General features: G+C 40.5%; 1 protein-coding gene and 1 pseudogene across 3 annotated transcripts in view; both read right to left on the bottom strand.

The window, feature by feature from the left end:
• Nucleotides 1-2,595: 2,595 nt before the first annotated feature.
• LOC109042387 (uncharacterized) overlaps nucleotides 2,596-26,232 on the bottom strand; it is a 42,746-nt gene continuing 19,109 nt past the window's right edge. Inside the window, exons 3-5 of one of the 3 annotated variants that reach the window (XM_072303060.1) lie at nucleotides 10,324-10,451; nucleotides 6,050-6,269; nucleotides 2,596-3,982 (exon numbers count right to left, since the gene is read on the bottom strand). In XM_072303060.1, coding sequence (XP_072159161.1) covers nucleotides 2,838-3,974 — 1,137 coding nt within the window. In that variant the 5' untranslated portion in view covers nucleotides 3,975-3,982; nucleotides 6,050-6,269; nucleotides 10,324-10,451 and the 3' untranslated portion in view covers nucleotides 2,596-2,837. The remainder of the gene's footprint in view (nucleotides 3,983-6,049; nucleotides 6,270-10,323; nucleotides 10,452-26,232) is intronic. The other 2 variants (XM_072303061.1, XM_072303062.1) reach the window with 2 other exon arrangements.
• LOC140225286 (uncharacterized) lies at nucleotides 8,597-15,119 on the bottom strand (annotated as a pseudogene).

Below are 26,232 nucleotides of genomic sequence, written 5' to 3'. Positions count from 1 at the left end.
ACGGGCAATTTCGGACTTTTACATCACCTAGGAATCGAAAAAAATTGGTTTGGTTCGCAGGACAGAACCCATGTTGAGCGGTGTAATTAACTTTCAATCGCAGAGGCAAAGGAGTAAAAGCAAGAACTGCAGGTGATGTTTTTCTCTTGATGAACGTTTGCATTCGATGGTGAAGTTGTGAAAACGCTTATCTCGGGGTTGGAGTTTATTTCAAAAGCTAGTTACCCTTTATTTCATTTTTTAAAAGGAGACCGAACCAAAATCATGGCTTAAAATTTTCTCAGAATAATCTTTACAAGGTGAAGTAAAATCTCCCAACGTTTCAAGAAATGATGTTTAGTGGTTTTCCACGTGATGAATAAAATAAGACAGGAGGGAATCAAGAACGCTGCAAACCGATAAACGCATTCCTTCAGTATTACCACCCATATGCTTTGAACAATAATTTCATTAGGAAAAGAAGCAGAGGAATGACTGCAGGTGAACGGATTTCTGCCATTATGCGTTCTTTTAAATAACCATAGACGAGGAGAGGGGCTTGGGGAAAAAGGTGCATAAATATGCGGTTTTTGCTATTTCAGGAAATACGTGTTTAAAGTTTCAAAATTATATGAAGCCTATCGTCAGAAAAGGAGTTTGAACTCACTTTTTGATGCTTTAAAGTGGGATCTTAGTGGTGCATTCTTCAAAGAATATAGTTTCAAACTAGTTTTAGTTGTGGTCATGAAAATCTCAATTTTTTTCTAAAAATGCATGATGTGACGAAATTAACATAATTTGAGGAGCTTGGAGGACAAGGAACATACAGAAAATTATGGCTTTTTCGAAAAATACAGGGTATTTCAAAAGGCATACCCCCCTCTCTATTTTTTGCATGGTTCAAAAGTCAGATTGAGTGCTGCTTAAATGAAGAGTGCTTTCCAAAAAATCGAGCCAAAGTGAAATGACGGTTAAGTCCCTCCTGGACCTGGAAATTGCAGAAGCTTCAATAGGACTTGATGATGATCCTCTCAAGTTCTGGCGCGAAAGTAAGTCTAAGTACCCCCTACTTAGACCAGTTGCAAACAAATATTTGGGATTCCTACGTCGCAAGTTGCTTGCGCACTTACGTCAACATTCTGCTGGAACTAATAATGTTGTTCCTGAAAAAAGAAGACGATTGACACCCTTACACGTGGAACAATTAGTTTTCTTGCAAGAAACTTTGTAAGATAGGAGCTTATGATGTTTTAAAATTGGTGAGTTGCACTTGTCCATGTAGAGTTTTAGTGATTGATTCTTGTCTGATTAGGAGTTACTGCGTTTGATGTTAGAGGAGATATGGCTATGGCCACTATGTGATGCCACTTAGTAACTGAAGAAATTCAAATAATTTACCTCCAGAAAGAATCTTTTTTCAAAAAACCAAAGGATGCATTTTTAAACCCACAAAATTTAATGATTATTAATCATGATTAATGAAGCTACCCCATAAATGAATTTAGTACTGTAAATAGTTAAATTAGAATGCAAATTGTAAACGTTAACTACTTAATCGAAACAATTTCCGTTGCCTATTTTGAATCCGCTGTGCTTCCAAAACAGGGTTGTGATTTTGAAAATTGATTCTCATTTGTTTTTGTTATTTTGATTTTTGAATAGTATGTAACTCCAATTTTTTCACAATTTGTTTTGTTTTCTTTCTGATTATCTTCTTCTACATGGTTTAAACTTTTCCTTTTCTTTATTTTCATTTAAAAATCTGATACCTTTTATGGTCTTTCGGGTTGTTCCTGAAATCTTCCTCCGATCAGCCACCCGTTTTGGCATCAAACTTTTTCACACTTTGTTATTTACGACTTATTCTGAGTCCTTAATGTGTTCGTATTCTTTAGAACAAAAATATGTAAATTAAGCATACGGGTACGATCAGTCAAAAAAAGTCCCTTACTGGCTAGCGGCAGATGTGAGTCATTCTGTCAATACAGTGTGTAGTGCAACTGGTGGCCAAGTTTGTTAAGCATCCAGGGACTTACCTTTACCTGGTTGTACTTCGTTACTTGTCGAAGTTATTGTTACTAACTATGCCGAATTCCGTACTTGGGTGGTTTTTTCTTACTTGATATTTCGTTTACAAGTTTGTTTTTCTTAAAGGAAATTTTTCTTCGTTCCTTCCGGAAGTTTTTTCCTGCTGTTTTTAATTTTTTAAGTTTTATTAGCACATTTGTCTTATTCGCTTTAATACATTGTAGAATTATTTTCTGTCCTCTCAGACGTTCTGCGTTCTTTTACATAAGACTGCGTTCCTACCGTATCATTTAGTTGCTCAAGCTGTATGAACATTTGTAACCAATGTTCATCAACATTTGTAACCAATGTTCATCAACATTTGTAACCAATGTTCATCAACATTTGTAACCAATGTTCATCAACATTTGTAACAAATGTTCATCTAAATGGATCTTATGAGACTTTGTTACTGTGTGTTCTTGAATAAAAATAATAACAATTTTTGGCAAGTTTAAATCCACGGTTTTCAAATTTTATTTACCACAATTTTGAAGGTATTGTTATGTTTTCAATTAAAATAGATAGAAAAAAAAATTAAAAAGAATATAAAAACTAAATACAGTCTTTATTTTCATCATTCCGTGATAATTAAATCAATTAAACCTATGACAAATTTGAAAAAAAATCTTAGATCTGCTGGCATCGATAAAAATATGTTGTAATGTGAGCAACTACATGGTTCCTCACCAGTATGTGTGCTGTTTTAAATGTCCTTTTAGAGCGAAACAGGCAGAGCAGTGACTGCATTTGAACGGTTTTTCAGCGGTATGTGATCGCATGTGTCGTATTTAATTTCCTTTTAAAGCAAAGGCAGCCAAGCAATGGCTGCATCTGAGTGGTTTCTCATCGGTATGTGTTCGCATGTGCCGTTTTAAAGTTCCTTTCTGGGCGAAACAAGCCGAGCAATGGCTGCATCTGAATGGTTTCTCACCAGTATGTGTTCGCATGTGTTGTTTTAAATCACCTTTTCCAGCGAAAGAAGCCGAGCAATGGCTGCAAGTGAATGGTTTCTCACCGGTATGTGTTCGCATGTGCCGTTTTAAAGTTCCTTTTCCAGCGAAACAAGCCGAGCAATGGCTGCAAGTGAATGGTTTTTCACCGGTATGTGTTCGCATGTGGCGTTTTAAATGTTGTTTGTGAGAAAAACGGGCCGAGCACTGGCTGCAAGCAAATGGTTTCTCACCGGTATGTGTTTGCATGTGTTGTATTAAATTTCCTTTTTTAGCGAAACAAGCCGAGCAATGGCTGCAAGCAAATGGTTTCTCACCGGTATGTGTTGGCATGTGTTGTATTAAACTTTCTTTTCGAGTGAAGCAGACCGAGCAATGGCTGCAAGTAAATGGTTTCTCACCGGTATGCGTTCGCATGTGCCGTTTTAAAGTTCCTTTTCCAGCGAAACAAGCCGAGCACTGGCTGCAAGTAAATGGTTTACTTGTCGTGGTTGGAATATGATTTTGAATCTCATTTTTAAAATCTTGTTCGCTATCTTGCTCTACGTATGTGCATTCAAAGTTGTCAGTCTGAAGAGGGTCTTCGGTTTTAATCTCAATACTGGTATGTAACTCGTCGTTCCAATTTCCATTTTCATTTTCTCCTTCCGATTTTATCCTGATGGAAAGACCGATGAGAGAATTGGAGGAACTCGAAGCTCTGTTGAGGTGTTCAACAGACTGTTTTTCTTCACTTGGTGAAGTTTCAATTTCATTTTTCACATGGCAAGGTGTATGAGAGGCAAATGCCGTGTCAAATACAGATTCTGCTTCCGGTTCAGTTAACTCACACTTTTTGAATATAGTGTTACCAACCTCTGGGATAATGTCCTGTGGATCCTTCACGTTAGTTCCGCCTGCAGAAACCTCTGAGATTCTGTCTTCAGGAGCGCTAAGTCCTCCTTCGGATGTGCATTTGAATTCGGATGTATCCATGTAGAATCCTGAACAGAAGAAGTTTCGAATGTTGTGAGCAAACTTTGGGAAATATTTAGGGGTACCACATGGTGTGGAAGAAAAATAAAAAATTCAGGCCGGCTAGGTTGGCAGCGCGGTCAGCAAGTCTGACTGTAGGTCAATAGGTCCCGGGTTCGAATCCTGGTGGGTGGCGACAAACTTTCATAGAACTAACGGGTGGATCTGCAAAAACGGATTCCACTCGACCTTAATCTCTGAAAATTTGAAGGCCGGGAGCAAGATGTCTACAAACCCCAATCCGACGCTCATTCAAAGTTGCAGAATCCTCATATAGATAAAAAACCCCAAATAACTTTGAAAAAAATAAAAATAATATTAATAAAAAAAAAGGGTAACTCTAGAAATCTGAGTATCCTGAGCGCTTGATTGCAGAATGGACCACTAAACAAGGCACGAATTCAAGCATTATGATGCAGGTTTCTTCACCAGAATTTCAAGTAGAACACGATTTGCACAACGAAAATTACTGAAACCAACTCCTAACGAAGATATTAACCTTTTCATTTCAAATTGGTTACGCGGATTTTGAACTGCCCGCTCACAAGAAACTCAAAGCTCTACGTGAGTCAAATCGCGCACTACAACGGTTTCAGCAAGCCTCTCAATCGAGCGATGTTCATTTCCTACCATGAGTTGTTCAAACTATAAGCAATTTGCTATAGCTGAACCAAAGCGTCAAGATTAAGGTTCCCAGATTTTTATATCGCAGAGACTGCCATGATAACGTTTAGCGCGCGATGTGAATCACGTAGAGAATTGAGTTTCTATGAGCGGGTGGTTTGATTTCACAGATCAAGAATCAATAACTATCTACGGAAGGAGTTGATTTCGGTAATTTGCGTTGTGCGAATCGTGTTTCACGTGAAATTTTGGTTAAGAAACATGTATCAGAATTCTGAAATTCGTACCTTGTCTAGTGGTTCATTGGGGCATGAAACTTCAAGAGTAGTTGCACACATCCCCCCCCCCCTCCCGTACAGTTTACAGTACAGTAGTGCATAGGTGCATGTTCTTTTATGTCTCCGTGACAGGGTCCCAAAATGTACCGAAGAAATCCAGGCTGGAATTCGTTCTGGAAAATATGTGTTCCGTTTTTAAAATCCTGAAAAGAATAAATTTCCAATGTCGTTGGCGAGGATAGTAACGAGTTAATGAGTTCTCAAGTATATCATACTCTGTAAGATAAAATCATTGGAGTAACGGGGAATAAACAACGTCGAGGAGCGAAGTGCTTCGAGGCGTCGAACCGCATAGCGATCAGGGGGCATAGCCCCATTGCTCTATTGGACTAGCAAGAGGAGACATACAGAATGTCACGGAATCGGATATCTAGCAATGCATCGAGTGATATAATTGAGGTAAGAAGCTTCAGAAAAAGGCTTCGTCATTATTCAGATTGAAGCAGCGGTACCGCAAGGAGAAACGCCGTTTGCGCCCTTAAAAATTGCCAAATTTCCTTCGATAAAATACAAATTTTCAAGGAAATCCGTACATACTACTCTTGGAATTTTTCAGGGAATTTTATGCGCGATTCAGATCAAAAATCGCCGTACCTCGATTTTAAATTGTATAGGTATTTTTCTCTCACGCAAACAGCGCTATTACATGAAAACCCAATTACCACAAGTCTTCATTTTTCATTTTGTGCTCCTGATAATACGCCGGAGTCGAGCCGAAAATAAAGGATGAAGATTCGTTGGTTTTCTTGTAAAGCGTTACTTTCCAGCAAAAATTGAAAAAGTTTTAAACAGAGATACGGCGTTATTACTTTCGACGTGGAAAACCTAGGGGTCTGCCTCCTCAAATGTAAACATTGACCGGTGCCCGGAGTGCCATTGTTTACAAGTTCCCAGCGACTAACGAACCAGGGCAATGGACCACTAGACAAGGTACGAATTTAAGCGATCTGATACATGTTTCTTAACCAGAATTTCATGTAGAACACGATTCACACAACAAAAATTACTGAAACCAACTCCTAACGAAGATATTAACGTTTTTATTTCACATTGGTTACGAGGAATTTGAATAACCTAGAAGTTAGGTGATGCTGCCTTAACTTCAGATGTCATCTTGTGATCTCGTAGTGGTGAGGTGACATGAACTATTACACGCCTGGTCAGTATAGTTTGCTGGTGAAAGTTAATTTCACAAGCACGCCCAATCTAATGCAATTTTCTCGAAATTCCTCAATTATCCCGCTTCTTATGTCCTGAGTTGGGAACATGTTACTTGCTAGGTGCATAGGAATGACTAGAAAAATGATCGTATAATTATTAGAGGAAATATTACAACTAAAAGAGGCGACGCTGAGTAGTAGGCAACTACTGCCTGAAGAGCCCGTCTTAAAGAGGAAGAAGTGGTTCCAAAAAGTTGCTTTGAGCGGGAACATGTCATACATTGTAACAATCAATTTCTTTAAACACTTTATTAGTAGTGTACGTGCTTGACAAATATTTTTACAGGAAATTAAAAAGCATACAGAAATGATAGCAAAGAGAAAATGTCAAAAAGAGGAACAGCTAAAGCGTTATTCGAATGTCCAGAGCTTTGCAAGAATTATCCAAACGACAGAGTCTAAAAAATTCAAGGGGAAAAATTTCGGATCAATTATAATCTTTTTCCTGAATTTAATTCGTTAAAGTAGGCTCTAAGCGATTAGGATTCGAGAGGACGCTTATTAATAACACACTAAGGCCTCGTTATTGACAAATATCAAAGAAATGATTATCAATTAACACTCTTTGAAACTAAAGGGTTGGTTGTTGAAATTCATAGACAAAAGGATAGTAGACAAAGAAGACGAAGCATCGCGCCAGTTTTTCTTTATCTATCGCTTTGTCCATTGATCTCAAGAAACAGACCGCTGTGTTTCTCCGAGGAAATTCGACGTTCAAATTATTTCGAGACGAAGACGTTGAAATTTAGCCGCAGCCACCGATCCTCTTTTCTGTGAAGCAAAGATCTTATTACGGTGGGATGAATTTCATAACTAGCATAAAGTCCAGTCTTTTAGATTCACTGTTCAAACGGTACTAGCCGAGGAGGGTATGGATTCGATCGACATGAATCGATCGAAAAATGAAAACGTGAATCGATCGACACTCATTCGATCGACAAATTATTAAAAGAACGGTGTCGATTCGATCGACATGAATAAATCGAAAAAGGAAAACGTGAATGGATCGCCGTGAATGGATCGACACCGATTCGATCAACTCACGAGTTTGTCGATCGACTTAATGGTTTGTCGATCGACTCATGGATTTGTCGATCCACATACGGGTTTGTTGATCCATTCACGGGTTTGTCGATTGATTCAAGGTTGTCGATCGAATCGGTGTCGATCGATTCATGTCGATCGATTCACGTTTTCATTTTTCGATCGATTCATGTCGATGAAATCGACACCGGTTTTTTTACAATTTGTCGATCGAATCGGTGTCGATCGACTCATGTCAATCGATTCATTTCGATCGAATTGACAACGGTTTTTTAACAAGTTGTCGATCGAATCGGTGTCGATCGACTCATGTCAATCGATTCATGTCGATCGAATTGACAACGGTTTTTTAACAAGTTGTCGATCGATTCATGTCGACCGATTCACGTTTTCATTTTTCGATCGAATCCATACCTTCCCTAGCGGAGATCAAGCAGGAAACCAACTGTGGACGCTCTTCAAGAGTCCACAGGGGAAAAACAACTTTGTCTCCACCTTGAATAGAGAATGAGGATGAACCATGATGTCCTTCCGGCAATCGAGTTCTTGCATTTGTCAAAGATTTGCGATTCAAGCACTTCTTCATACGACCAATTTCTCTGGAAACATGATGGTGCCACTAATTTTCTCTCAAGCTCGAAAAATGCTGTCAAAGATCCGACCGTGATGGAGGGGATATCCTACGCTACTTAGAGAGTCCACATACAGTCGGAGGGTAGCTACTTTGTTTGAGGACTTCGAAGTTGAAAACAGGGGCACCCAGCTAATGATTTTCTCCCGATCTGTGCATGACGAGTTTGACTATGAGATATAAAGGTGGACTCTCAAAGTATAGCGTAGGATATGTCCTCTATGACCGCCGGAACTAAGAAAGCATTTTTCGAGATCAAGCTCATTTTCCTCTCAGAAAATTAGTGGCACCATCGTGTTTCTAGCGAAATTTTGTAGTAAACTGCGTACATTAACCGCATATTCCTGACAAATGCAAGAACTCCAGTCTCATTCATTTGCAGGAGACTCAATTTTTGAAGAGTGTAACTACCAAATAAGGTAGGAGTGGATTCATTTTTACCCCCCCCCCCCCTTCCAGAGTAAGTACTAACATATTCAGCACAGCGCTGCCTTCCGATGAAGTCCTCATCGAGGGTGTCTAATTTACAATAGAAACAGGAAAAAATTACCACGAAATGTTTTCCAGCCCGTATGAGTTTACAAGTGAATCATTAAATGCCTTTTGTGAGGGCGGACGACTTGTAATGACCTTGAGTGAGGGATTTGTCCCTAAAAAGCGTTTTCACATCTTACTTCAGATGAGTTTTATACAGAAAAGGTGCATGGAATTAACAACAGCCACACGGTCGCTCGACAATAAGTGTTTTAATCATATGTTAAGTCAAAGACCAGTTACAATAAAGGGAACGAATCAAAGACTGCAGCAGAAAAGTTTCTCACCGCTATGCGTTCAGACAGGATACTTTAAACGACTCGTGTGATAAAAATAGGCAGAAAAATACGTACACCTGTTCAGTTTCAGAATCACATGTGTTCACATGTATTATATAAAATTACCTTTTTGAGCAAAGAAAGCCGAGCAACGGCTGTAACTAAAAAAAATTGTTACTCGTACTTGTTCGTATGTGTTAAATTAAATTTCCTATTTCAGCGAAACACACTGAGCAATGGCTGCAACAAAATGATTTCTAACCAGAACGTGCTCACATGCCGAATTATATATTATTTTTGAGCAAAACCGGCCGAGCAATCAATGCAAGTAAATGGTCTCTCTCCGGAGTTTGTTCACATGTGTCGTTTTAAACTACCTCACTCAGCAAAACGTGCAGGGCGATAGCTACAAGTAATTAATGGTTCCTCAACAGTATGTGTTCGCAGGTGTCGTATTAAACTTCCTTTTCGAGTGAAGCAGACCGAGCAATGGCTGCAAGTAAATGGTTTCTCACCGGTATGTGTTCGCATGTGTGGTATTAAATTTCCTTTTAGAGCGAAACAAGCCGAGCAATGGCTGCAAATAAATGGTTTGCCACCAGTATGTGTTCGCATGTGTCGTTATTAAATTTCCTTTTAGAGCGAAAGAAGCCGAGCAATGGCTGCAAGTAAATGGTTTCTCACCGGTATGTGTTCGCATGTGCCGTTTTAAAGTTCCTTTTCAGTGAAGCAGACCGAGCAATGGCTGCATCTGAATGGTTTCTCACCGGTATGTGTTCGCATGTGATTTAATAACGTTCCTTTTTGAGCGAAACAGACCGAGCATTGGCTGCATCTGAATGGTTTCTCACCGGTATGTGTTCGCATGTGCCGTATTAAATTTGCGTTTAGAGCGAAACAGCCGAGCAATGGCTGCAAGTGAATGGTTTCTCACCGTATGTGTTCGCATGTGTCGTTTTAAATCTCCTTTTCTAGCGAAACAGAGCCGAGCAATGGCTGCAAGTGAATGGTTTCTCACCGTATGTGTTCGCATGTGCGTTTTAAATGTCCTTTTTGAGCGAAACAGAGCCGGAGCAATGGCTGCAAGTGAATGGTTTCTCACCGGTATGTGTTCGCATGTGTTGTATTAAATTTCCTTTTATAGCGAAACAAGCCGAGCAATTTCTGCAAGCAAATGGTTTCTCACCGGTATGTGTTCGCATGTGTGTTTTTAAAGTACCTTTCTATCGCAAAACCGGCCGAGCAACGATTGCAACTGAGCGGTTTGCATGTCGTGGTTGGCATATGATTTTGAATCTCATTTTCAAAATCGTGTTCTCTATCTTCCTTTACGTAAGTGCATTCATAGCTGTCAGTCTTAAGAGGGTCTTCGTTTTTAATCTCAATACTGGTATGTAACTGGTCGATCCAATTTTCATTTTCATTGTCTCCTTCCGATTTTATCCTGATGGAATGACCGATGAGAGAATTGGAGGAACACGAGGCGCTATTGAAGTGTTCAACAGACTTTTTTTCTTCACTTGGAGAAGTTCCAATTTCAGTTTTCACATGCCAAGGTGTATGAGAGGCAAATTCCGTGTCAAATGCAGATTCTGCTTCCGGTTCAGTTAACTCACACTTTATGAATATAGTGTTACCAACCTCCGGGATAATGTCCTGTGGATCCTTCACACTTATTCTGCCTATAGAAATCTCTGGGATCCTGTCTTCAGGAGCGCTAAGTCCTCCTTCGGATGTGCATTTGAATTCGGATTGATCCATGTAGAATCCTGAACAGAAAAAATTTCGAATATTGTGAGCAAAATTTGCGAACGAGCGAAATATTTAGGGGTACCGTATGGTATGGAGAAAATAAGAAATTCCGACCGGCCAGGTTAGCCTCGTGGTCAGCGCGTCTGACTGTGGTTGAATAGGTCCCGGATTCGAATCCCGGCGGTGGCGACAAATGTTCTTGCAACTGACGAGTGGATCTGCAGAGACGGATTCCACTCGGCCTTAATCTCTAAAAAGCGAAATGTAAACGGTTGAATTGAATATCTTAAATTTTGATTCTCGAATTTTACCCGAAATTTAGGGACTTGAAAACGCAATGTTGAACTAATTTTGAACTTACCAAGATAAGGTTGAGGCAAAGTAAGGTGAAATTGGCTCAAATCGCGGGAAAATCGTAAGACCTTTAAACTGGCGAATTTTGGGGTCAGAAACCCCCCCTAAAATTAGTTTGAAGTCATTTCTGTGATTCTTGCACAAAAGTGCTTACAATTTGGTAAATTTTCCTGCTTTGTTTCTTTCTCTACGATCAAATATGTTTGGGTCGGGTCGCTCGCGAGGAACAATGGATACTGCCTCGGTCTCCGGACTGAGGTGTGGTGTACGAGGAAGAGAAGGGTAAAATGATTTCTGTATGTGCAAAAGGATTTCTGTATGAGCCACGGTTAGCACATGGTCTAATAAGTCTCACGGCTCATCAGAGATTGCACAAACGGGTCCCTCGCTTCTTTATCAGGGGCTCCAACGGGGCCAAAATGTAGCCAAGGGCTAGGGATCTTCGGAATTAGCTTTTTAAAAAAACGGAGGAGTGAAATTCACATTCGAGGATTGCTTAACTGTTCAGCCATCCTCCAATCAGTTCATTTACTTTTCTTATATATGCATGTTTTAAATAAGCGGGGCACGGTATTAAAAGTATTTAAAAAAGCTAAAGAAAGGAGCACGTCAGCTCTGGGATATAATAGGAAAATACAGACGATGAAGGAAATCAGTCGACCTTAGAGATTGATGCATTAGTAACCTTTTTACAAGATCGCAAGAATTCTGAGCGAGCCCGCCCGTCATGCAGATTATTAAAAAATATTGACTCAAATTCAAGAATTAAGTGTGGTTCGCAACGTTGCAATCGAGGTAAATCAGCTCTTTTTCCCGTGAAACCATCGATATTTGAGTTCGTTTTCGGCAGGCGTGACAAAAAACTATTTGACCACGGTTGTAAGAGAGTTGCAGCTTCGCTGGATTGAAGACGCGTCAAATTATAGTAAATTTCTCAGAGAACCTGAGCGTATCTTTCAAAAAATATTGATAGAAATTAAAGCATTAACTGTGGTTCGCAACGTTGTAATCGAGGTAAGTAAGCTCATTTTCGCGTGGAACCATCGATACTTGAGTTCGTTTACGGTAGGCGTGACATACATCTATTTGACCACGCTGTAAGCAAGTCACAGCTTCGCCAGATTGAAGGCACGTCACACTGCGAAGATGCCTTGACCGCCCTGCGGACCCTGGCGGGTGGGACGAACGGTAATATCGCTGCGACACTTAGACGATCATCATTATTTATGACTCCCATCTAATTTTCACCGTATGAAACAAAAATAACTATCCAAATGCTAAAATTCAGAATCAGGGACCGTGGTTTTTTTTCGGTAAAAAAAGGAAAATATGCCTAAATTTGATATTGCTACGAAATTTCCTGTTATTTCATTTAAAATCATTCGTAAAATTATTGTAAATTTTTCAGAGAATCTGAGTGTATCCTTTAAAAAAAATTCATTCAAATTGAAGCATTAAGTGTCGTTCGCAACGTTGCAATCCTCCTTTCCTCGCTCCTTTTATCGTGGAACCATCGATACTTGAGTTCGTTTACGGCAGGCGTGACATACAACTATTTGACCACGGCTGTAAGCATGTTGCAGTTTCGCCGGATTGAAGGCGCATCAAACTGCGAAGATGTCTTGACCGTCCTGCCAACTCTGGCGGGTGGGACGAAAGCTCAAATCGCTGCGACACTTAGAGAATGCGTCATTATTTATGACTCCCATCTAATTTTCACCTTTAGAAAAAAAAGTAACTGTGCCAATTGCTATGATTTAGAATCAGGAACCATGGTTTTATTTTCGGTAAAAAAAAAAAGAAAAAAAAAGGAAAAAAAGAAAAAAAAAATTAAAATAGAACTGAATATAATTTCGCGACGAAATTTCCCGTACTTTCAGTTCAAATCTTTCCTAAAATAATAGTACATTTTTCAGAGAATCTGAGCGTATCTTTTAAAAAATATTGATTCATATTGAACCATTAAATGTGGTTTGCAACGTTGCAATCGAGAGAAATAAGCTACTTGTCGCGTGGAACCACCTACGTTTGAGTTCGTTTACGGCAGGCCTGACATACAAGTATTTGACCACGGCTGTAAGCAAGTTGCAGCTTCTCCGGATTGAAGGCGCGACAAACTGCGAAGATGTCTTGACCGCCCTGCCAACTCTGGCGGGTGGGACGAACGCTACAACGTCGCAAATGGAGAAACGTCGTCTCTCATTTTGCCCCAAAATATGTATGTATAAAATTGAAGGCATTATGACTGGCCTCTCTCGACTTATATTCGTCTGTAACGATAAACAATGGGACGCGATTGCTACGGCGCCTTGATACAACTATACAACCTCGACGGATGTCCGTATTGCGTTCAAAAAATTGAAGGCGTTTTGAATTCCTACGCATAATACCTGTAGTTGATTCGATCGACAAACGCGTTGTTCGGCGGTGACGGAGACTTGACGCAACTATTTAAGCTTGTTGGATGTCCGTATCGGTCCGACTGAAGTGCGAAACCACGTATCTCCATTGCGGTGTTTCAAAATTTCCGTTCTTAATTCATCTCTTCCACGAGAAACAATCCAAATTTACGACTTTAAATTTTGAACCAAATCTTCTGATATCGAATACGAAAAATCATGGAGAATTTAAGTTTTATGTTGACCAGTTTCTCGAACGAAAAATAAAATTTCTAAGGAAGTCTGCAACGTCGCAAATGGAGAAACGTCGTCTCTCATTTTGCCCCAAAATATGTATGTATAAAATTGAGGGCATTATGACTGGCCTCTCTAACTAACTCTCTTAAATTATATTCGTCTGTAACGATAAATAATGGGACGCGATTGCTACGGCGCTTTGATACAACTATAGAACCTCGACGGATGTCCGTATTGCGTTCAAAAAATTGAAGGCGTTTTGACTTCCTAGGCATAATACCTGTAGTTGATTCGATCGACAAACGCGTTGGTCGGCGGTGACGGGGACTTGACGCAACTATTTAAGCTTGCAAAGGCGGTATACTGCGTATACTGTAGTGGTATCGGGTAAAGACCTGCGAGGTCTTTACCGATCCACTTGGAGGAAGTTGGTTTGGGGACATGGCAAGTCGTGAGATATCGCGGATTTCCATGCCAGTGACAGGGTCAGGTGTGTTAGATGCGAGTTTTTGAGACGCGATTGTTTATGTCCGCGCGCGGAGCTTGCGGCAAGAGTGACCCCGGCTTTCGGCGATTCGGAAGTCGGAGTTGGGCACGGAAGCTTCGGGCGTTGGCATAAAAGCTCGCGGAAGCCGCTCGTGCGGGGTTAGTCGGTGTGAGGTTTCAAGACCCGAGACATAACCCGGTCAGCCCCTGTAAGAGTAGCAAGTGCGTTCCCGCGCGAATCGGGTCTTTTTGTGTAGAAAATAGAGGTTATTCCACACCGAAAGTGGTCTAGTTGTTTAGTGTCCCTAGTTTTAGTTTCCCTTCCCCCGCACTTCATAGTGTAGGCGCCGGGCTTTGAGCACGTCATCAAAAAAGTCGATTCCGGTACCTCCCATCTGTTTTTTTATATTATTTTTCTCGAAAGTGTTTTGTTTTAAGTGTGTTAAACCAAGCTATTCGGTGTTAAGTCAAACGGGTCTCCGCAAGCAGAAAGGTGAGTCATAACATCATTACATTACTAGTTATATTGGTACTAAAAGGCATACTAGTCCTTTTCTTCACATGATCCCATGTATGTAAAATTCAAGTCATCCGAAGGCCGGGTGTTTTATGTACACCACACAAAATTAATAGAAACCCTAAGAGTAGCTTTCCCTAAAAAATTTCCGAAAGGGGAACCCGTTTCTGAGCAACTAGTAGCGCATTACGCAAAGCAGCTAACCTAGGAGGAAGTACGATCTACAACCGTCAGCACCCAGGTCATCGAGTTTTCAGGGCGCCTGCGCCTCATGATGTAGTTTTCACGTCGCTACGACTACGAGCACTGACGGCTTGCCCCGACCATCTGGCACCGTGCACCCTGACATAAAGTTACCTTGCGGACGGCTCATCACGGCTCGCACAACATCACGCTATGTCGCGCAACTTGTAGCAGTCTGGCGCCATCTACTGATCAACGCGTCTGCCTATGGGAATCTAACTTTTGGCACCGCTGGGGCAGGGGAGCGTAGCTCGAATGGATCGCTACTCGCTTGGCACCACCAGCGGAACTCATGGCAAAACGTCTGGCTGCAGGGTACCACGCACTTGGTTCTTGGCTCTTCGCATGGCACCACCAGCGGAACTCATGGCAAAACGTCTGGCTGCAGGGTACCACGCACTTGGGTCCTCGCATTCGCGTGGCACCACCAGGGTTCCTTTGCAGGACATCGCTACGGGATGGCTCGAGGAAGGCATCACCACTTTGGGCACTGTGGACGGAGATCGGTACAACTTCTGGAGGGACTCTCGGACGATGCAAGTAGGCGGCTACGCGAGGAGGGACGACTGGATGATTATTCCCGAGGAACAGGAATCGTTCATGGCAGCATATTAAAAGTTTTTTTTAGGATTGTTTTTGTAAATTTGATTTTTTTTTTTTTGTAATTTGTTACAAAATTGTACTATAGTGTGATTAATACGGATAGCACCGTGCGAGTGGCCTTCGAGGAAACTTTGGCTGATGTGTCTGTCCCTGTGGCTCAAGCTAGCTTCCCCGAGTTTATGGTTTCGTGTAGTTGAGAGGAGAGATTTTTTTTTTTCTTTCTTCTTCTTTTTTTTTCCGTACCGTGGAGGGATGTAGTGGTATCGGGTAAAGACCTGCGAGGTCTTTACCGATCCACTTGGAGGAAGTTGGTTTGGGGACATGGCAAGTCGTGAGATATCGCGGATTTCCATGCCAGTGACAGGGTCAGGTGTGTTAGATGCGAGTTTTTGAGACGCGATTGTTTATGTCCGCGCGCGGAGCTTGCGGCAAGAGTGACCCCGGCTTTCGGCGATTCGGAAGTCGGAGTTGGGCACGGAAGCTTCGGGCGTTGGCATAAAAGCTCGCGGAAGCCGCTCGTGCGGGGTTAGTCGGTGTGAGGTTTCAAGACCCGAGACATAACCCGGTCAGCCCCTGTAAGAGTAGCAAGTGCGTTCCCGCGCGAATCGGGTCTTTTTGTGTAGAAAATAGAGGTTATTCCACACCGAAAGTGGTCTAGTTGTTTAGTGTCCCTAGTTTTAGTTTCCCTTCCCCCGCACTTCAATACGCGCCAAAAGAGAACTTCGAGTAGTCCAGAAATCTGAGTTTTCTGAGCGTTTGATTGTTAAATTGTAATAGAATGAGGCCATATCACTTACGTTTTAGGGCCACATTCCATTATGCTTTCTAGCTCATTCGGGCCGAAAGCCATCGCATCGATTTCGCAAGTGCAGGCTCAGGCGGGCATTTGGATGTTTAGAGTATCCATCTCGGAGCGCCGATTTATCTCGCAATCACGTCTTTGACGTCATCGCTCGATCGGCTGCTGCGAGATGTATGCTCTCGAGATTCGTGGCGGATTCATTCGTATCTTCGAGGCAGCGAGTATGGGTAGCACCTAGCCCGTGCATCTAGTGTATACCGTTGTATTTTGTATCGAGATGTGGATCAGCTCTACCATTTGACTACGAGCGTTGGATTATTTCATCCCCCCCATTACAAAATTAGGGCAAGAAACTTCAAAAGTAGTTGTACCCCCCCCCCTTCCCGTGCAGTTTACAGTACAGTAGTGCACAGCTGCATGTACTTTTATGTCTCCGTGACAGGGTCCGAATATGTACCTGGAAAATCCAGGTTGGGATTCGTTCCGGAAAATATGTGTTCCGTTTTTAGAATCCTGAAAAGAATAAATTTCCAATTTCGTTGGCGAGAGTATTGACGAGTTAAAAAGTTATGAAGTACTCTATAAGCTAAAATCATTGGAGTAACGAGGAATGCACCACGCCGAAGAGCGAAGCGCTTCGAGGCGTCGAACCGCAAAGTGGTCAGTGGACGTAGCCCAGCAGCTCTATTGGATTGGCAAGAAGACATATGTCACGGAATCGGATGTCTAACACTGCATCGGGTAATATCATTCAGGTAAGAAGCTTCAGAAAAAGGTTCCGTCTTCATTCACAGTGGAACCGCGTTACCGTAAGGAGAGACGCCGTTTGCGTCCTTAAAAATTGCCAAATTTCCTTCGATGAAATACAAATTGTCAAGGAAGTCTGTAGATGCTACTCTTAGAATTTTTCAGGGAATTTTATGCGCGATTCAGATCCGAAAGCGCCGTGACTCGATTTTAAATTTTATATTTTCTTCCACACAAATAGCGCTATTACAAGAAGATCCAATGACCACACGGATTCATTTTTTCATTGTGTGGTTCCATATACAGGGTTATCCAGAAGTCCGGGACCCCCCTTATAACTTTTGAACAAAAAATGCTATAGATTTGAAATTTGGGGAATGTTCCTAGGTCAAAGGAAACTTCTTTTTGGCGTACCCAAAATTTTGAAGGGGGCCCCCCTGAGGGGGGGGCGGACCCTAACTTTTTTTTTTCAAATGGGAACCCCTATCTTGTGATACATCATTCGAAAGGGCTTAAAAAAAGAAAACTTTTGGCGCAAACCGATTGTCGATACCTCAATTTTTAACAAAATGGCGGCTCATTCAAAAGTCTGGGCCTCCGCTCATAACTCATGAACAAAAAATGCTAGGGATTCGAAATTTTGGGAATATTCCTAGGTGAAAGGGAACTACTTTTTGGCGTAACCAAAATTTTGGGGGGTGGCCCCCCTGAGGGGGGGCGGACCCTAACCCTTTTTTTTCAAATAGGAACCCCTAATTCATGGCATACAGGTTTCAACCTAACGATAGCAAATTAACGCTGTAAAGTTTTAAGTATCGTTTTAAGTCAAAACAGTATCTCAAGAAAATTTTAAACAGGAGCCCATGGCAAATTACAAAAAACTATTACCAAACTATGTAGTTAGGTTGTAGTAGTTTGTAGGTCGAGACGTCTGCTTTGATTCTCGTAAGTTGCATTTTTCTCATCGACATGTAGTTGGAAATATTATCATCATAATAATTATTTTCGCTTGTAGCTCTATTTTTTATACATCGCGATTATGTTTACAAACGGAAAAATGTAGTGCCAACAGATTTCGTGACGTTACAAGGATCAATGACGCCAAGATCCTTTCACTTTCACTTGCAATGGGATTGCATTTTGCAAAAAGGAACCACTAGCATTGCAATGTTGCTAAGATTGTGCAACTTCTTTTGTCTTGGAGGAAAAACCCGATTATCCATTAATAGTTTCTATTTTACTCGCTAAAAACTGTAAATTTAAGACAAAAATTACCATCTAAATTTCATAGTTTTCCACGATTTTCGCATTTTTATTGCAAAAGATGAAGTTGCACAATCTTAGCATCATGGCAATGCTATTGGTTCCTTTTTGCAAAATGCAATCCAATTGTTTAAATACATTCCGGTCGTACATCCGCCATTATACATGAGATGAAAAAACAAGCGGGAAAGTTCTAATACTGTCGTATTAGAAAAGCGCTCAGGTTTTAGTCTATGTATTTAGTGAAGAAAGGAAGTATAAACTCCGTCGACTTGGCTGGGAAATGGAAATAAAACATCAGCTGATAGCAAACAGAGGTTACCAAGGAAACCAAGGAATGGAACTTTCACAGAGGAAGTCACAGATGAAGAGAGACACTAACTGGCAATGAGTTGTGTCAACGTAAATTAATCTTCAGATTTGATATACCGCTGAAAACCAATGAGAGTGACACTGACGCAAGGTGCTTGTGATACTACACACCGTACACAACGAAAACCAATGAGAGTGACACTGACACAAGGTGCTTGTGATACTACACGCCGTACACACCCGAACTTGGGAACAATATTCAACATTAGTAAAGTAATGAAAGGAGCGCAATATTGTCTATGTAAACGCGTTTTTTCGTTTCACGAAAATGCAAGCCACCGTTGAGCTCATCAGGCGAGTTTTATCAGGCGTGTCTCAACTTCAACGATCAATTTCGATAAGAATTACTCTACCTCTAAGGAATTTTCTTATAGACAAACGATCGAAACTACCCGCGCAATACGTTAAAAGCAGAAAATACGGTTATCACAGCTTTATTTTTTTAAAACTGGACCCCCTCCCCCCCCAAGCCTACACATCGATGAGCTGGTGCGACATTTAAACGAATTAGCACTAGTATACTAGTCCTCTAGAGGCAAGTCGAAATCAAAAAGCGTTGCCTATCGGCTGAGCACTTAAAAGGTGGTTACAGGTGGTTGAAAAAATTTTTCCATACGTATTTTGACCTCATAAGGAGAAAGCCAATGAGAAACGTTAATCTTATCACCACAACTGTTAGATCTTTTTTGTCAATCAAAGAGGCTGTTTCGAGCTATTTTAAGCTCAGAAGCGCGTTCCTCGCTAAAAGTTACGTGCGTAGGTAACGCTTTTAATTGAGTAATTCCAGGATCATACATAAGCCTCATTCATGAGGTAGCATTCGTAGCTGACATCAAATCATCATTCGCGGGATTTGTTCGATTTGTTCGGTCAATATTGAGCTATAATCCCTGTTGAAACTGATAACCTAGAATTTAGGTGATGCTGCCTTAACTTCAGATGTCATCTTGTGTTCTCATAGTCGTGAGGGGACATGAATTATTACGCGCCTGGTCAGTATAGTTTGCTGGTGAAAGTTAATTTCACAAGCACGCCCAATTTAATGCAATTTTCTCGAAATTCCTCAATTATCCCGCTTCTTATGTCCTGAGTTGGGAACATGTTACTTGCTAGGTGCATAGGAATGACTAGAAAAATAATCGTATAATTATTAGAGGAAATATTACAACTAAAGAGGCGACGCTGAGCAGTAGGCAACTACTGCCTGAAGAGCCCGTCTTAAAGGGGAAGAAGTGGTTCCAAAAAGTTGCTTTGAGCGGGAACATGTCATACATTGTAACAATCAATTTCTTTCAACACTTTATTAGTAGTGTACGTGCTTGACAAATATTTTTACAGGAAATTAAAAAGCATACAGAAATGATAGCAAAGAGAAAATGTCAAAAAGAGGAACAGCTAAAGCGTTATTCGAATGTCCAGAGCTTTGCAAGAATTATCCAAACAACAGAGTCTAAATAATTCAAAGGGAAAAATTTCGGATCAATTATAATCTTTTTCCTGAATTTAATTCGTTAAAGTAGGCTCTAAGCGATTAGGATTCGAGAGGACGCTTATTAATAACACACTAAGGCCTTCCTATTGACAAATATCAAAGAGATGATTATCAATTTACACTCTTTGGAACTAAAGGGTTGGTTGTTGAAATTCATAGACAAAAGGATAGTAGACAAAGAAGACGAAGCATCGCGCCAGTTTTTCTTTATCTATCGCTTTGTCCATTGATCTCAAGAAACGGACCGCAGTGTTTCTCCGAGGAAATTCGACGTTCAAATTATTTCGAGAAGAAGACGCTGACATTTAGCCGCAGCCACCGATCCTCTTTTCTGTGAAGCAAAGATCTTATTACGGTGGGATGAATTTCATAACAACCATAAAGTCTAGTCTTTTAGATTCGCTGTTCAAACGGTACTAGCCGAGATCAAGCAGGAAACCAACTGAGGACGCTCTTCAAGAGTCCACAGGGGAAAAAGAACTTTGTCTCCACCTTGAATAGAGAATGAGGATGAACCATGATTTCCTTCCGGCAATCGAGTTCTTGCATTTGTCAAAGATTTGCGATTCAAGCACTTCTTCATACGGCCAATTTCTCTGGAAACACGATGGTGCCACTAATTTTCTTTCAAGCTCGAAAAATGCTGTCAAAGATCCGACCGTGATGGAGGGGATATCCTACGCTACTTAGAGAGTCCACATACAGTCGGAGGGTAGCTACTTTGTTTGAGGACTTCGAAGTTGAAAACAGGGGCACCCAGCTGATGATTTTCTCCCGATCTGTGCATGACGAGTTTGACTATGAGATATAAAGGTGGACTCTCAAAGTATAGCGTAGGATATGTCCTCTATGACCGCCGGAACTAAGAAAGCATTTTTCGAGATCAAGCTCATTTTCCTCTCAGAATATTAGTGGCACCATCGTGTTTTTGGCGAAATTTTGTAGTAAACTGCGTACATTAACCGCATATTCCTGACAAATGCAAGAACTCCAGTCTCATTCATTTGCAGGAGACTCAATTTTTGAAGAGTGTAATTACCAAATAAGGTGGGAGTGGATTCATTTTTACCCCCCCCCCCCCCCCCTAGGGTGTATCTTATTTTTGAGTTTTGCGAAAATCAAGTTGGTCAACCCCTAAAAAGTTTCTATGTAGTCTCTAAATGAACCCCCTAAAAGGAAAAAATTTTTCGTCCGTTTTGCCGTATCTTGAAGCGTAAGGTCACAAACGGCCCAATGACGACGTGAGGCTATGGGCTGGCGGGGCGCGCGCGGCAGGGTTGCGCATCGCCGCTTTACACCGGCGTAGAGGAACGAACGGTGGGGCGGGAGGGGGATATCCGGTGGAAAAGCATCCACATTTTCTATCCATAATGAAAATGCATTATACTTTTTCAATATAGATGAGGAAATATGAGGCATACAAGGAAGTGATGAAAAGAGTGACAAATACATATATAGTTTGTACGGTTAGGAGTGTAAGTGGGGAAAATTTGCCGTAACTACAGAACAGCCCTGAAAATCTCCGGGAAATAAAAGCTGCTATTGATGAGAGGTTTGCATGAGAGGTTTAATTAAGGACTAATTAAAAAGATAGGTGCGATGTTGTCGAATCGTAAGCCCTTTACGCGATCAAAAGCGATTAGTGTAAATTTAATTGGAAAAGTTTAAGAAAAATTTGATGAAAGAAAATTGCCCCAAATTCGGGAAGTGCTTAAAGTGTTTTTCTATTATGTGAAGTTTTCGCACATTAATGTCAAGGGCGGTGCGTCGAAAACCTTTTTTTTTTTTTTTTTTTTTTTTAAAAAGAAATTTTATTTAAATATATCTTAACTACTACAAGTGTTTCTTGTATCTATCTACGTGGCTTAAAACTAAAACTTAACAAACTGCATTAATTTTATATGTTAACGTTAGATAATACTATGATTATCTAAAAGAACAGGAATTGTAAATTCTCTGCCCTCTTTCTTAAATGTATTATAACATAAAGGTTTTTAGTTTAATGGTTTTGCATTCTTCCTTTCACCCTCATTCACACTCCATTCACACTCTCACTCATACCTTACAGACTACTTAAATCTTGATGGGAGTTCAAAGGTCTCCCACCTTTTTAACCTTTTCACAGGTATTGTACTATCTAAAAGGTTTAAAGCCTCTACATTGATATGCTTTTCAATACGATATTCATATCTCTTCGTTGTCTCAGCAATTACTTGTCTAACCGTGGGTACCTCTAATTCTCTCCTTATGTCTTCGTTCCTTACGAACCATGGTACTCCAATAATTTCTCGTAGAACCTTCGACTGGAATCTTTCTACCTTATTTATATTAGATTTGCTTGCACAACCCCATAGTTGTGAAGCATACTGCCATATAGGTTTTAATATTTGATTATACAGCAAAATTTTGTTTTTCTTTGACAATTTTGATATTTTGCCTAACAACCAATACATTTTTTTATACTTTTTATTTAATTCTTTCACCTTGATTCTGATGTGATCTTTAAAAGTAAGTCTAGAGTCTAAATAAACTCCTAAATATCTAGCGCTTGTAACGTAAGGAACTTGTTCATCTTCTATGAGAACTGGTAATTGTGGTATTTTCCTATTTGTAAAAACAGTATGAGCAGATTTACATGCGTTGAGCGTGGCGCCATTGTCAGAAACCCACTCAACCATTTCATCGATAGCTTTTTGTAATCTATGATTAGAGATAAATATGTCTTTGTCTCTTTCTGCTAAGGCAGTATCATCTGCAAAAGTGCCGATAAAGCCCCTCTTCGGTTTTGGGATGTCGCTAGTGAAGATATTGTATAAATATGGGCCCAGGCATGATCCTTGCGGTACTCCTGCCTTTATTCTTCTATATGTTGAATAACAATTATTAAATCTAACTCTAAATTTTCTGTTCTCCAGGTAAGATTTGATTAGCTTATAATGATTAAATGGTAAAAAAATTCGTATTTTGAAGAGAAGACCCAGATGCCAGACTTTATCAAAAGCTGCTGAAATATCTAAAAAAATCATCGAACACACTTCTTTATTTTCCAATGTTCTCTCTATAAGACTCACAACTCTGTGCACTTGTTCTATGGTAGAATGTGACGCCCTGAAACCGAATTGGTGATTTGGTATTATCTTTCTTTCTTCTAAAATTGGCAATAGTCTTTTTAAGTAAGCCCTTTCAAATAGTTTACTTACCACTGACAATAATGAAATCGGCCTGTAGGAATCTACCTTTTCCATGGGTTTATTTGGTTTCGGGATAACAATTACTTCCGCAGTCTTCCAGGATTCTGGCACATATCCTATTGTAATAATTGCATTAAATATTTCGGCTAGTTTGACAATCACTCTCATTGGGAGCTGTTTTAGAATCTCACCAGTGATCCCATCAGCGCCCGGGGCTTTTTTTAATTTAACTTTATATTTAATTAGATCAAATAATTCCGTTTTTGTAATTTTAGGAACTTCCAAATTGTCTCGCTCTTCTATTTCTAGCAATTTGTCAGCAAGATCGCATTCGTCCTTAAGACTTTTCCTAGGAGTGAATATACTTTCCAAATGATCAGCGAAAACTTTAGCTTTCCCTTCATCGTCTTTTACTTTAACATTATGTTTATCTAATATGGGCGGTGAATAAAAAATCTGATTTTTAAGGTACTTTGTCGCCTTCCAGAGGGAATAATCAGTAGGGGCCGTAGGTGTTAAGTGCGAAAACCTCTGATCTTGTAATTCCAATATGGAATGAAAAATGTAGAATCCCTGTGATACATAGTGTCCATGTTTTTAAGAATGTTTACATTTTTATGAGGAGTGGAGGCGCGTATCAAAAAATGCTAGCCGTCGATCGCTGGTTCAAGAGAATTTGGAGACTGATTTTACGGCAAAAATCGACGTGTTATTCGACATTGCTTTATGCAATACTCTAGATATCATGGGAAATGAAGAGGATAAAGCATTTTTAATTCTTCAGCAAAAAAAAAAAAACCTGAATGAGAATGCATAATATCCACAGTGAAGGATACTATCCTTGCAGCAGAGGTGAGGAGAGCAGACAAGAAGAAGGCTCGCGCCCAGGAGAGAGTTTCTCGACAGGAAAAATTCACGCTCGCTTATGAGTCCCGCCAAACGGAAGAAAATAAGTTTTTTTCATTTCATATGAAATCACTGAAGGTTTGATACATCAATAAGACTTTGTTTACCCTCCTTTTCATTGGTGTATTTGACGCGGCATCAATTAGAAAGTTTCCTCCTGGGTTCCTCCTGGGAGAAGACGCAGAGGGCGCCCAATGAAAGGTTGGAGGGAAGGGATTGAAGCGGAAATGTTAAGGTGCTCAATCCCCCAAGGTTTGTGGTTTGAAAGAGAGCAGTAGAGGTTAGGGGTCGTAGAGCGCGAGGGAGTGCTGTAAAGCGACCTATATGTATGTATGTATCAATTAGAAAGTTTTATTCAATCGGTTCAATCTAGCTTCGCCAACTTACAGCTGATGTTGATTACCTGGCCTCACCCACGGGGCTAAATGATACATCAGCCTCATTTACTCAAATCTTCCCCAGTAGCCGAGTGGTCAAGGGCATTGCCCACGGTTATAAAGAGTGGGGTTCAAACCCCAAATTAAATCGTATTATTTCGAGAAACTAATATTACATTTTTGATTATAGCAAGTAACTGTGGCGGGGGGGGGGGGGGGGGGTTCAGTACCAGAAAATGTAAGTGGATAAGCCATATTGAACCTCTCGAATTAAACTTTCTAATTGATGTCACGTTAAATGCACTAATGAAAAGGAGGGTAAACATAGACAATATGTATCACAGGGATTCTACATTTTTCATTCCATATTGGAATTACTGCCATTGACATTCATGTTCGAACACTTCACATGATAGAAAAACACTTTAAGCACTTCCCGAATTTGGGGCAATTTTCTTTCATCAAATTTTTCTTAAACTTTTCCAATTAAATTTACACTAATCGCTTTTGATCGCGTAAAGGGCTTACGATTCGACAACATCGCACCTATCTTTTTAATTAGTCCTTAATTAAACCTCTCATGCAAACCTCTCATCAATAGCAGCTTTTATTTCCCGGAGATTTTCAGGGCTGTTCTGTAGTTACGGCAAATTTTCCCCACTTACACTCCTAACCGTACAAACTATATATGTATTTGTCACTCTTTTCATCACTTCCTTGTATGCCTCATATTTCCTCATCTATATTGAAAAAGTATAATGCATTTTCATTATGGATAGAAAATGTGGATGCTTTTCCACCGGATATCCCCCTCCCGCCCCACCGTTCGTTCCTCTACGCCGGTGTAAAGCGGCGATGCGCAACCCTGCCGCGCGCGCCCCGCCAGCCCATAGCCTCACGTCGTCATTGGGCCGTTTGTGAACTTACGCTTCAAGATACGGCAAAACGGACGAAATTTCTGGCCGAAAAGGGCCGTAACTTGCCATTTTCCTTCAGAGTTGATGTGTCGCTTGCCAAAATTTTTGAATTTTGGGTTTAGGCCCTTTAGGCCCTTTGAGGCACGGGTTAAAATTTTTTTAAAATTTTTTCCTTTTAGGGGGTTCATTTAGAGACTACATAGAAACTTTTTAGGGGTTGACCAACTTGATTTTCGCAAAACTCAAAAATAAGATACACCCTACTCCCCCCCCCCCCCATACCAGAGTAAGTACTAACATATTCAGCACAGCGCTGCCTTCCGATGAAGTCCTCATCGAGGGTGTCTAATTTACAATAGAAACAGGAAAAAATTACCACGAAATGTTTTCCAGCCCGTATGAGTTTACAAGTGAATCGTTAAATGGCTTTTGTGAGGGCGGACATAGGCGGTTCTAGACCTTCATTCTTGGGGGTGCCAAGAGGTGGAAAATGTCGGAGACCGGCTCCAAAGGGGACGGTCGCTCAGGGGAGGTCTAAGTTTCGGCCCTCAAGTTTTATCCCTTCCCTATCCTCCTTTCTCTTTTTCTCTCCTTCCTCTCCACTTAAATACCTGTTTATTCCATTTAGAAAATTTTTAGCAAAACTTTCCATCAAAACTACAATCTTACCATATAAAAAAACAGTGGGATCTTTGTAAAAAACTGCTATCAATTTTAATTCTGTTTAAAACATTTTCAATTAATCGCTGGGATTTTGTCTTCGTAGTTTAGGGGCGCTAAAGCCAGGATTGTATTTCGCAAATGGATAATTTTTGCAGAATAATTATATTTAAGAAGCAGGAGAAATATAACTAAATAATAAAAGGAACTCAAATCAACAATATAATGTAAT

Source organism: Bemisia tabaci, chromosome 8 (genome assembly GCF_918797505.1).
Source record: "Bemisia tabaci chromosome 8, PGI_BMITA_v3".
NCBI classification, from domain to species: Eukaryota; Metazoa; Arthropoda; class Insecta; order Hemiptera; family Aleyrodidae; genus Bemisia; species Bemisia tabaci.
The sequence above is the reverse complement of the archived record's forward strand: the minus strand, read 5'-3'. Positions and strand labels throughout refer to the sequence as shown.